The sequence below is a fragment of the Narcine bancroftii genome, chromosome 9, assembly GCF_036971445.1.
Source record: "Narcine bancroftii isolate sNarBan1 chromosome 9, sNarBan1.hap1, whole genome shotgun sequence".
NCBI classification, from domain to species: Eukaryota; Metazoa; Chordata; class Chondrichthyes; order Torpediniformes; family Narcinidae; genus Narcine; species Narcine bancroftii.
Window position 1 is genome coordinate 94,642,370 of NC_091477.1, and position 12,843 is coordinate 94,655,212.

At 37.2% G+C, this 12,843-nt stretch overlaps 1 protein-coding gene and 1 long non-coding RNA gene across 2 annotated transcripts in view; one reads left to right on the top strand and one right to left on the bottom strand.

Moving 5' to 3' along the window:
• The window catches only part of LOC138742467 (uncharacterized), a 29,329-nt gene that overhangs the window by 15,743 nt on the left and 743 nt on the right, over positions 1–12,843 (bottom strand). The window contains exon 2 of the long non-coding RNA XR_011344193.1: positions 11,594–11,705. This is a non-coding gene — a long non-coding RNA (uncharacterized lncRNA). The remainder of the gene's footprint in view (positions 1–11,593; positions 11,706–12,843) is intronic.
• plch1 (phospholipase C, eta 1) overlaps positions 1–12,843 on the top strand; it is a 67,930-nt gene that overhangs the window by 1,070 nt on the left and 54,017 nt on the right. Inside the window, exons 2-7 of the mRNA XM_069896908.1 lie at positions 2,255–2,334; positions 3,756–3,865; positions 7,760–7,906; positions 9,430–9,672; positions 10,338–10,468; positions 12,456–12,626. Of these exons, the coding sequence (XP_069753009.1) occupies positions 3,787–3,865; positions 7,760–7,906; positions 9,430–9,672; positions 10,338–10,468; positions 12,456–12,626 (771 nt within the window). The 5' untranslated portion in view covers positions 2,255–2,334; positions 3,756–3,786. The remainder of the gene's footprint in view (positions 1–2,254; positions 2,335–3,755; positions 3,866–7,759; positions 7,907–9,429; positions 9,673–10,337; positions 10,469–12,455; positions 12,627–12,843) is intronic.

Consider the following 12,843-nt stretch of genomic DNA (forward strand, 5'->3'; position numbering starts at 1 on the left):
TATGAAGAGGGCAGGTCCTGTGTAGTGAGGGTCCTCGAGTACAGAGGATGCGGTCTTGAGACATCGCCTCCCTAAGATGTCCTCGTCTGCATATAACTGCCATTAGTGCCCTTTTACCTTTACCATTCCTTAACTCAACCCATAAGGTTTCTACCTCTTCTGCTCCTATGTCACTTCTTTCCAATGATTTGATATTGTTCTTTAGCAGCAGAGCCATGCCACCCCCTCTGCCTACCTGCCTACACAAGAAATAAGAGCAGAAGCAGGCCAATCAGCCCATTGGATCTGCTCAGCTCTTTAATCATGATCTGATCCTTTTCACTCAGCCCCACTCCCAAGCCTTCTCCCTAAAACCCTTGATGCCCTGACTAATTAAATACCTGTCATTTTTTGCTGCCAACTGTGGCAACAAGTTCAACAGACTCACACCCTCTGGCTAAAGACATTTCTCTGCATTTCTGTTTTAAATTGATACCTGTTCTCCTGAAATTGTGGTCGCTTGTCCTAGACTCCCCTACCATGGGAAACAACTTTGTCACATCTACTCTGTCCAGGGATTTCAATATTCGAAATCCCTCTATGATGTACCCCTTCGCTCTTCTATACTCCACATGTACAGTCCAACAGCCAACAAACGTTTCTCATATGTTAACCCTTTTATTCCTCATGTCATTCTAGTAAATCTTCTCTGAACCCTCTCCAGTGCTAGCACATCCTTTCTCAAATAAGGTACCCAAAACTGTACACAATACTCCATGAGGTCTCACCAGTCGATCTTCCCACTAATTTTGCTTCCTTGTATGTCCTCTCTTTTGCTTTTACTTTAGCTTTAACTTCCCTCCACAGCCATAATTCTCATTTTTCATTTACATTTTTCTTTTCCTTTTGATATGTATCTGTCCTGTAATTTCCTCATTTTTTTTGCAGAAACTTCAGCTAGTCCTGATTTGCAGTCTTCCCTTAATAGTATGCTTTTCCAATTAACTTTAACCAGATCCTTTCTCATGTCAATTCACTTTGACCAGATCCCCTCTAATTTCCTATACTCCACTGAAATATCGACATGATGGACTTTAGCCTTTCCTTTTCAAATTTCACAGTGAACTCAGTCATATTGTGATCCCTCCGTCCTAAGGGTCCCTTTACCTTAAGCTCTCTAATCAGCTCTGGTTCATTTGATAGCACCCAATCTAAAATAGCTGATCCCCTGGTGGGCTCATTAGCAGGCTGCTCTAAGATGCCATCCCGTAGGCATCCTGGGATCCTGTACCAACCTGACTTTCCTAATCTACTTTCATGTTAAAATCCCTCATGATTATAGTAATGTTGTCCTTCTGGCATGCCTTTTTTAAAAATTTCCTGTTGTACTTTGTAGTCCACATCCAGACTGCTGTTTGGAGGTCTGCATATAACTGCCATTAGTGCCCTTTTACCTTTACCATTCCTTAACTCAACCCATAAGGATTCTACCTCTTCTGCTCCTATGTCACTTCTTTCCAATGATTTGATATTGTTCTTTAGCAGCAGAACCATGCCACCCGCTCTGCCTACCTGCCTATCCTTTCGATACAGCATGTAAGCTTGGACAGGGCTTCCCAAACCTTTTAGCTCACGGAGCCCTTTCGGGGAGCACTTGGAAATCACGGAACCCCAATTGTTAATTATAGTTTAAAAGATCTGGTGTATACACAAGCATAGTAAGAAGGTAAATAAACTTGCCATTCTCCACATTGAAATCATTTGTTGCCTTTAATTTACATTTAATGGGATGAATGAAATTGTTTCTTGTCCACATCGATCCTCCTAATGTTGGGCACAATATTAGATAGTTTATCCTTATGTCAGGAGCCGCATCCAGTTGGTTTCTGTATTTTGTTTTCGTTGCTGCATAATCCAAAAATTGTGCATTTGGTGCCTTTTTATTCTCAGCTGAGGTGAATCCAAGCAACAAATAATTTTCATCATACGTTTGCTTCTTTATAACACTTGATTTTTCTGATTATAAGTGTAATCGAATAATCTTCATGAAAAAACGGTGGCACCTTAGTACTTTCTTCAGATGAATGATCCTGTCTCCTAGTTTCTTTTTTAATCCAACGATCCATGGTTCTTAATATTGTACACATAGAATATCTTTAAAATATGGCCGGCTTCGTGCCAAAAGAAATTGGATTCTCCTTGGTTGAAAATGATGCGCACGTCTGACGTGTCCGCTGCTGATGTCAGACCTCATGACGCCATTTTGTTTTCTTAGGGTGGAGTGCATGTTTGCTGCTGTCCCAGAAAAAAACATGAATTAAAGCTAGAGGTGATCATTTATTTAAAGAAAAGCAGGTAGATCATTATTATTCCCTGTCATTTCTTCCGCAGACCCCTATGCCTTTCCATGGCACCCCAGGGTGCCACGGAACCCAGTTTGGGAAACCCTGCTTTAGACTAATGCCTATAATGGCCGAGTCCCCCAAGTCTCTGAAGTGTTTTTCTGTCCTGTGCATGGTCACCTCCATACCATTGATTCAACCAGTCAGAATACTCTCCGTGATACATCTGTAGACATTTTGAAGTCTTTGGTGACATGGTGAACTTTCTTCATGATTGCATCAACATGGAGGCCCTAGGGCAGACCTTCAGAGTTGTTGACACCTAGGAACTTGAGGTTCTTAACCCTTTCCATTGATGACCCCTCAATGAGAACTGGTTAGTGTTTTCCTGATTTTCCTCCTCCTGAAGTTCCTTAGTTTTGCTAACATTGAGTGCAAGGTTGTTATTGTGATACCACTCAACTGATCCTTCTCACTCCTGTACACTTCCTCATTGCTGTCTGTGATTCTGCTGACAATCTTGGTGTCATCGGCACATTTGTAGATGCCGTTTAAATTTTGTCATGGGTGTAGAACAAGTAGAGCAGTGGGATGAAGGCATGAAGGTTATTTTAAATTTCTATGTTCTATATTCTAAATTAATTGTAGTACAGGTTTGGTTTGCCACAATAACTGAAATCCATAAACTCCCTACAAACTTCTCAATGCTATAAAATAATTAACAACTGATTATAATTTTAAAGTTGGGTAAGTTGAGACATTGAGTAATTTTGAAAATGTTGTCTAAAAGCTATTATACAATGATTTGGTGAACACTTTTAAAGAATAGCAAAGATTCCTTTCTACAAATTATTTCTGAAAATGCATAAAAATCCATGATTCTGTTATGTATCTTTCAATAAAGCTTACAATCTTTTAAATAGGGATAGGGTTAAATTATCCCAGTACGGCCAGAGGTGTGATTATGGAAATAGGACTTGGCACAGACAAGCACCTGCCCTTTTCTTTTTGGGTCCTTCGCTTTCTTTTCTTTTTAGTGCTTTCTTTGAATGATGTTGCCATTGGTAATTTATTTTCATTACAGGTCTAGCTAGGTGTTGTGTGCCTCATGATGAGTGGGATAGAGATAAGTTTTTGGAATGTGCTCATTGTGGTGGGTGGGGGTGGTGTTGGGACAAATATTTACTTTGGGTATGCATATGTACATGAATGGCTTTGTGTATTGGATTTTGTAAGTCTGTGAAAAAACCCAATTTTAACCAATTAAAATATATTTTTGAATGTGGCAAATTATCTAATGTAGTTATTATGAGATTTACTTGTTTCAAGAAATAAATCAGTAAAACCATGAGGTTAAAGATTCAGTCCACCATTCTTTATCAGTAATCTCAATTTAACATTTTTTTTGTGGCTTATTTCTTATTTCTTTTGCAGTTTGCTTATGGTACTTATAGTTTAATTTACAATGAGTTCCTGCGCTCTGAATAAAAAAGGTGGTCTTCAGTACTGTAGACACTTCCTGGCAGACAATGGCGTATTCCATGGTAAGTCATCTCACTCTATTTTTTTTATATAAAAAACATATTTATGTGTTTTTACTTTGTGATAAATTATTCTTTAAATAGAAAAATATTAACGATTAATGGAATAAACTACAAATGTTGAAAATTCCAGCTTGATTAATTCTTTAAAGAGAGAAGACTATTATCCAATTGTAAGCAGTGGGATTGTATGCACTCAATCCTCATTATCCATAAGAAATAAGACCATAAAATTTGGGAGGAGACTAGGCTCTTCAGCCCATCAAGTCTGCCCCACCATTTAATTATGTGCTTATCCATTTTCCCACTCAGCCCTACTGCCCAACATCCTCCATGCACTGCCATGCACTGCTTTTTGATGCCCTGGTTAATCAAGAACCTATCAATCTCTGCCTTAAATATTTCTAATGACTTGGCCTCCACAACCACCTGTGGCAACTAATTCCACAGATTTGCTGCCCTCTGGGATAGGGCATGTCCAGTGGATAACAATAAAAATGCAGATACACCAAGACTCTCTCCTTTGTATCCAATGCAATTCCCAAATAGAGATACCCTGCATTGTTCTAAAAGTATATTCAAATATTTATTGTAAATATCTTAATGAAAATCATGTTTGCTTATTAAATGCTTCCATTGAAGCACAATCAATTTTCAAATCACAGGGTGCAACTCTGTAAATAAAGATCATAATCTATTAAAAATGTACACAGAAAATTGCCACTCTATGCAAGTATTCTGGAACCTGATCAAGTTATAACTGGTATATTAAGTCAATAACTGGTTCTGCAATATGTATGTGTAAATAGATATATTTATTTGAAAAAAACCATCCTGGGGCTGACCTCTTAAATATCCAGATCGGCAAATAACAAATCAATGGATATTGAGTATTGTACCTAGCACCAAGCAATGATGTGAAATTGCTATTTCCAGTTTTTACTGTTAGCAATGCATGACAGCATCTTTTGCTAATGTTGGTTTGGAGTATTGGATGTTCTTTTCTTTTATTATGAAAACGATCGACCCGACATTCTGAATTAAAAGATGTCTAAGTTTACTATTCTTTATCATGGTCTGCAAAAGGAAATGTGAAAGGCCTTTTGGCTCAGCGTGAGATTGTACTTATTAACTGGAGTCTGAAAATGGAAATTATGTAACATCTAAAGGTGGTTTACTTTCTATGTCTGTGAATGTGTGGAGTGTCAGAAGGAAGGCTGATAAACTTACTGGCAAGAGAACTACATGAGAATGTAGTGCATGGTGCTAACAAAAACAGGTCAAAAAGAGAAGGTCGGGTTACTAAATGTTCTTGCGTACAAAGTTTTCAGGAAGAATAAAGAATGAAAGGAGGAGCATTAACAGCATTGATTTAAAAAGAATATTACAGTGCTGGAGAAAGTGTATGTCATAAAGTAGTGAAAAAAAATCTGTTTAATTACATCAAAGAAATGGTGTTGGGACCATTTCTCTGCTGGTTGTAATCTACAGGTCATCAATGAACTGGAGAGATAGAAAGGAGCAAACAAACCCAGATTACAGAGGTACTAAAACTAAAGTGTAATTGTCAAAGGACCCTGTATACAACCTGATTTTGGCTCTAATGTGGGAGGAGATATTGCTGGATCTATTTGTAGGGTATGAGGTGGATTAAGAAGTTTTCAGTGGAGGAATATTTAGATGACAATCATCAAACATCATAAAATGTAGGTTAGGTTTTGAAAAAGAGAAGAGCAATCTAAGTTAAAAATAAATATTTAAAGTAAGGCCAGTTTCAAAGGGATGGGAGCAGATGTCGTCCTGGTAAATTGTATCCAGGTGATGTAATATTATTGTTAACTTTAGAAGCATTGGTATATAAGGTGCTAAAACAGACAGCAAACAAAGGAATGAGTGCTGAAGTGTGAACAGAATGTCTTGCAGACAAAGAAGCAAATTTCTGGAGTGAAACATAAAAGTCTGCAGATGCCCTAATTCAGATTTCATATTTATTGTCAGAGTACATACATGACATCACATGCAATCCAGAGATTCTTTTACCTGCAGGAGAGGCAGAATTACCATATTTTGGTTGTGCAAAAAAAACTGTACTCAGTGTACACATGTAAATAAATAAAGAAATGTAAGGAAGCTGATGTGCAATACAGAGAAAAGAAATCAATAAAGTGAAAAAGAGTCCCTGACTGAGTTTGTGGTTGAGGAGTCTGATGGTGGAGAGGTTGCGGCATTCTTAAACTTGGCGAGTCTTATGGCACCTTTTTCCTGATGGTCGCAGCGAGAACAGAGTGTTTGGTGTGAGGTCTGGATCCTTGATGATTGCTGCTGCTATCCAATGGCAGTGTTCCCTGTAGATGTTCTCGATGGTGGGAATGGGTTTGCCTGTGATGTCTTGGGCTGCGTCCAGTACCTTTTGCAGGGCTTTACGCTCAGGGGTATTGGTGTCCCCTTTCCAGACCATGATGCAGCCGGTGAGCACACTTTGCACCACACATCTATGGAAATTCCCCAACATTTCAGGTGTCATACTAAATCTCCTCAAATTTCTGAGGAGGTAGAGGTACTGACATTCATTTTTTGGAATAAATTGTAGTAAAATGACAGAAATGCTGGATGAACTTAGCCAGTTTTGCAGCGTCCATAGGTGGTAAAGAACTGATGTTTCCGGCATGATTCCTTCCTCAAGGTAGGCTAATTAGTCACTTATTTGGGCAGCACAGACTTGAGAGCCAGGCCTGTTATCTTGCCTTACTTCTAAATTGAAATTGAACAAAGATTATGTGTGCTTGGTTTCTAGCTGTGTATCCTTGTTTGATTTGAGTGTCATCTGCTGAGTTCCTCCAGTTCTTTTGTGTATGGCACTAGACACCTAGCAACTGCAGATTTTCTTGTTTAAATCCAGAAATTTGCTTTGTCTGTAAGGCATCCTGTTCACACTTCAGCACTCATTCCTTTGTTTGCTGTCTGTTTTAGCACCTTATCTACCAATGCTTCTAAAGTTAACTTCTCATTCTTTTAATCCTTACAAGACTTCCGTTTTCTTTAAATGTCATATTTTCCAAGCACCTTTTATTTCTCCAATTCTGATGCATTTTCCTCATCCATTTTCCACATTTTTGTTTGCTGGAACCGAAGCTTTCTGGTGTTAAACTGTGGAAATGTCTCCAGAAACTCTTTCCTCAGGTTTGAATCAATTTACATACTTTACACTTTTCAAAGCACTTTAGGAACTTTCTATTTGTTCAGCATATTGTTTTTATAGGCCATTCTGTCAAAAATTGTTTATTGTATGATATTGCACTTTAGGATTAATTCTTTAGTTGTCTATAAATGTTTGCATTCACTGTGAAGTTGTAAATTTTCGACATAGGCAATTAATTTTATTGAATAATTAATATGAGCCTTATTTTGTGAATTTGGTATGTCATTTCCTTTTCGGGAAATTAAACATTTTTACTCAGTTAATTATATTAATTTCTGTAATGCCTTTTTTCTCTTTTCATATCTGCAAAAATGTCTATGTTTATTGTTGAAATTTTTTGGTAGATTATGGGTTTCTTTTAGATGCTTTCGACCAGCCATTTTGGTTATGGCCCCCTTAGGACTCTGCTTGAAGTTTATTGGCCCCCTTCCTTGTGAAGCAGTCATTTAGTTGGTTTCTTCCATACTTCTCCTTACTTATTAACTACTCAAAAAAAACCCCCAAAAATCATTGTATGATTTCAGTCTGTGGCTCCCCTTAACTGTGCTGTGGGCCCTGGGGGGTGGGGGGGGGGTGGCTGGAGTGAGTGCCTACAGCCACCATTGAGAATGGCTGCTTTAGAATGCAGGTTTTTTAAAAGAAACATTACATTAGTTTCTGTATTCTCCATAACCTATCACTGTTGACCTTCTCCACAGTGGAAAGATGCATGTGTGTAATGCAGTCAGGAACTCAGATGGTCAAACTGAAGAATGGAAGCAAAGGCTTGGTTCGTCTTTTCTACCTGGATGAACACAGGACATGCATTCGATGGCGTCCATCGAGGAAGAATGAAAAGGCAAAAAGTATGCATGTTTAATTCCACTTTCCAATTATTTTGTATTTTAAAAAAAACATAAAACAATGTTATGCACTTTACATTTTTGGAATGCAGTAAAACCCCGGTATCCAGAATTCAAGCAAATAAAATAAGATAAATAAGCATAAAATAATAGGTAAAAAAATACTTAAATTTAATATTGCAATAGTAAATATTGTCTGAAAGAACACACAAACCTTTGGTGAAGATGGGAGCAAATATCAGCTAGCAGGGTGCCTTGGTCATGCTTTGGTCATAGCACTGATTAAAAAAAATGTGTTGCCCAGGATGGAGCTGGTTGATGCCATTCACCGTTAGGCTGAATTTTATACAGTGTTTCCTTATCCTTATCAGTCACCACGATCAGAGGGTTTATCTGTCAACTCGGGGAAGAGGGCATTAATTATCTATAATGTTATCGTGCAGCTCTGTGGAGGGGGAGGAACCTGAAGATGCAGCAATGGTTAAATATTTTCAAAGAATGTGACTGAAAATAAAGTAAAATGTTTTTGGGTTTATATATTCATGCAAGTAAAGTTTGTTCAGTGTAAATAAGGTAAAGTATTTTTGTCTTTTAAACTATTCTTAATGCAGCTGTATTTATTAGGCATTGTAAGAGCAAGTGTCAAGCAACCGGAAAATACACTTATCTGGCATCTACCAAGTCCTATAGGTCTGGACACCGGGGGGGGGGGGGGGGGGGGTTTACTGTATATCACTGTTCAACTTGGCTTCAACAGAGGTGCCACAGATAATGCTGTTGCTGCACATTCTACAATGCAGGACCAATCTGAACTTCAAGCGCTGTCTGTGTGGAGTTTGCATGTTGTTTGTGTGACCAAGTCGTTTCTTCCTGATGTTCTGGATTGCTTATTCATTCCAAATATGTGCTGGTAGCTTATTTTGCTACCATATTTTGTCCCTCATATTTTGTCATTCACTGACAGAGAATCAGGGAGGAGTCAATAGGCACACAAGAAAGGAGAGGTGACACAAAAAAAACTGGAGGAATAGAAATTACTGGATGAATAGCAATTACTGGATGGACTAAGTGGCATCCTCGCATTGTAAGGAAATATGAGAAACCATAATTTGATGATCAAGTTGCAAACTGTGTCAAAATTTGTACGAGGAACTGAAAGGTTATGAGTGAAGATGAGGTACACAGTAAAATTTGTATTGTTCCGAATCTATTGAAAAACTGAAAATGAGCTTGCTTGTTACAGAAGAAATGGAATAACCTTTTCTGGAAGAACACCAACTCCGGGATTAAAATAAAAGATGCCCCAGATTAAATACTAAAGTTATTTTTCTACCTTCCAATGAGAAACTGATATCTTGATGTTCAGCACTTGGACCTTAACTCCAAGACAAGCCACTTTAAAATGCATCCATCATTTAAATGAAAAAGACAAATTAAAATAAATTGCTGAATATTGTAAATAAAAGAAAAAAACTTTCATACAAACATTGGCATGAAAATGACTTGTAATTTTTTTCTCTCCCAAGTTACCATAGATTCCATTTGTAAAGTTTTAGAATGGAGTCAGTCAACAAACTTTCATCGACGAGCTGAAGGAAGCTTTGATCCAAGCTGCTGCTTCAGCATTTACCATGGAGGTCATATGGAGACGCTGGACTTAGTAACCTCCAACTCTGAGGATGCGCGTACTTGGATAACAGGGCTAAAATATCTCATGGCTGGAATCAAAGATGAGGATTTGCTTGCAAAAAGACTAAGATCTCATGATCAATATCCTTTGAATTTGTGACACGTACCACAAAAATTAGGACAAATTCAGTGAAATAAAATAGAAATTAAGAGTTTCAATTTCACTGTTGCATGTTACCAATTCACGTTCCCCATTTTCCGTGGTAGACTTCCACTTGTTACCTCAAGTTTACAATTCATTGCCATAACTACAGTAAAATCCCTGTTACCTGGAATTCAAGCAACTGGCAAACAAAATCACAGCAAATAAAGAGGTAAAAAGTACAAAAGTTTAAAATTGATGCCCCCTTGAGGTTAATTTGCCAATCATGTATCATGCAATCTCAAGCAACCGGAAAATTTATTTATACAGCATTTAGCGATCGCCTTGCGTTCAGCATAATGGGGTTTTTTACTGTATTTTGTTGTTATGCACACATCATATGTGCTTCCATATTTATCTATTTAAATGTTCTATGAGTTTTAACACAATTGTTACATGGCTAACATAATAATAATATTAATATAATAATAATAATACATGGCTAATAATAATAAATTAATATTTATTTTGCCACAGAAATAGCAATCTAAAATTAAATTGTCTTACCAGTTTTACTACAGCTATATGGAAAATGATACATATAAAATTAAGATAATCCTAATATACTGACTGCTGTTTAGATTTTCCTTAATTTCCTTTTCAAATGGCTAAAGCAGATATTTGAAGAAGCTGACAGGAATGGGGATGGCTTGCTCCGCATTGAGGAAATCTATCAATTGATGCATAAATTAAATGTTAATCTACCTCGCAGGAAAATCAGACAGATGTTTCAGGTTAGTCAGCTCATCAAAGTTGCCTTAAGATAAGCAGTATGATTTGTTTTCTAATTCCTTAACTTCCCTTTGAAATCAAGCATTCTGTTCTCAGAAATTATTCTGGGTGTTTAAATTTAATTCTATTAAATTAAGTATGATTTCTGGAATGATAAAATATGTAATATCTAAATACTGAGACAATAAAATGTGCTTGAGCGCAATCATGTGGCTTGATTTATTGTACTTTGAGGATGAATCTGGTAGAGTAGATAAGAGCGTATTGTAAAATTCCAATAGTCCAGCATATTCAGTACTTTAAATTGCCAGATTGGTAGATTTTCTGGAATGTTGGATGTCAATTCCCATTAATATGCCAAGACACTTGTAACTAATTTTAAGATGCTCTACAGCGTTATAAAAAAATTTCCAATGAACTGGCAAGTTTCAAGGAAATAATGAAACTGGAAACCCCTGTTTTGGGTGTACAGGAAAGATCGGTTTTGGGTGATTGTGGGAAACATTACTTGATGAGGAAGATGTCAAACCATTGATATTTCTGAATAGTCAAACAGTAGATCATTTGAATTTTAATGTATTTCAGTTTTCATAAGGGTCTTCATCAGGTCTCCATGGAAGAGGTTCGTGAAGATGGTTAAAGTAATGGAATTGGGAAACTAGCATGGATTGATATGAAACAAAGATTAGAAATGGGGTCCTTCTCAGGCTGGTATACTGTGACTAGTCAGATATCACAGGGATCAGTGATTGAACTTCAATTATTCACATTTTACGTAAATCACTTGGCTGAGGAAATTACATGTAACATTTCCAAGTTCACTGCTAACAGAAAACTAAATGAGAATTTGAGTTTACAAAAAAACTTCAGTGTGATGTTGAATAATGAACAGCAAAATGACGAATGGAACATTATAGCACACTCCAGGCCCTTCAGCCCATGATGTTGTGCCAACCATGTATATCTACCAAAGAAAAACTAAACCCTCCCTAGCTTGTAATCCTCTATTTTTCTTTCATCCATGTGCCTGACTAAGAGTCTCTTAAATGCCCCTATTGTTTCAGCCTCCACTACCACTCCTGGCAATTCAGGCACCCACAACACTCTGTGTAAAAAAAAAAACTTACCCCTGATGTCTCCCCTAAGGTTTCCTCCCTTCATTTTGCACAGATGTTCTCTGGTGTTTGCTCCTCTCGCCCTGGGAAAATGGAGTGCAATGTGCAAAATCTGTGATGTGACCTAATTTGGCAGATAAAGAAACAAATATTGAGTATTTTTAAACTGTAAGATATTTAGAAATGTTGATGTTCAAAGGGACTTAAGTATCCTGCATAGTCACAGAAAGTTAGCATGCAGCAGCAGGCAATAAGGAAGGCAAATGGTATGTTGACCTTTATTGTAAGAGAATTTGAGTACAAGAGTAAAATACCTTTCTACATTCTATAGGGACATTGTGAAACCACACCTGGACTATTGTGTACAATTTTGGTCTCCTTGACTAAAAGTGGATATTCATGGCACAGAGGGAACAGTGCAAATATTCACCAGAGTGTTTCTTGGAATGTGGGGCTGTCAAATAAAGGGTGGGGGGGGAGGGGTTTAATATACTACCCTCTCATTGTTAGAGTTTCAAACAGTGAGAGATGAAAATCATTGAATTGTGCAAAGGTTTTTAGCTATTTCAACAGGATAAATACCAGGAGGCTGTTAAAATGCACCAGAGATCCTGAATTTCTCTAGCACTTGTGTAAATTGCAGTATAGAAATTAGAAGGTGATTTCAATTAATGTTTAATGAGGTGGAAAATGGTGGTTAAATCATTGAGAAAAATGAAAACGTTGAAAAGCATCTCTATAAAGAGAAATTTAAAATATTGAATGTATTAATTGGAATGATTTGGTCCTTGATTTTTAATACACAAGAGTATGGAAGGCTCTTCTGATTGTTTTCTTCTTGCCTTAATCCCTCCCCCTCTCCAATTCCTGTTAGGAAGCCGAGACAGGTGAAAATCAAGGCATGTTAAATCTTGAAGAGTTCTCTGTGTTTTATAAGATGATGTCTTTGCGACGGGATCTATTCCTGCTCATTAAGGCTTACAGTGACAAGAAAGACCACCTGACTATTGAAGAACTTGCTCACTTTCTCAAAACAGAACAAAAAGTAAGTAAACTAAGTACTGTGGATACCATTTTAAAATTTTTTAATAGGTATTGAGTTGTCAATCAGAGCAATATTCAACCTGTGCATTTTAAAGACTTTTGGTCCGTATCCCAAATGAATTAAAAAATTTGCCAATCTAATTCAGGATTGAAACTGCAATCTGTCATGATAGCATAATGGTTAACAGCAGTTTATTTATACAACAGCAACTTATTTA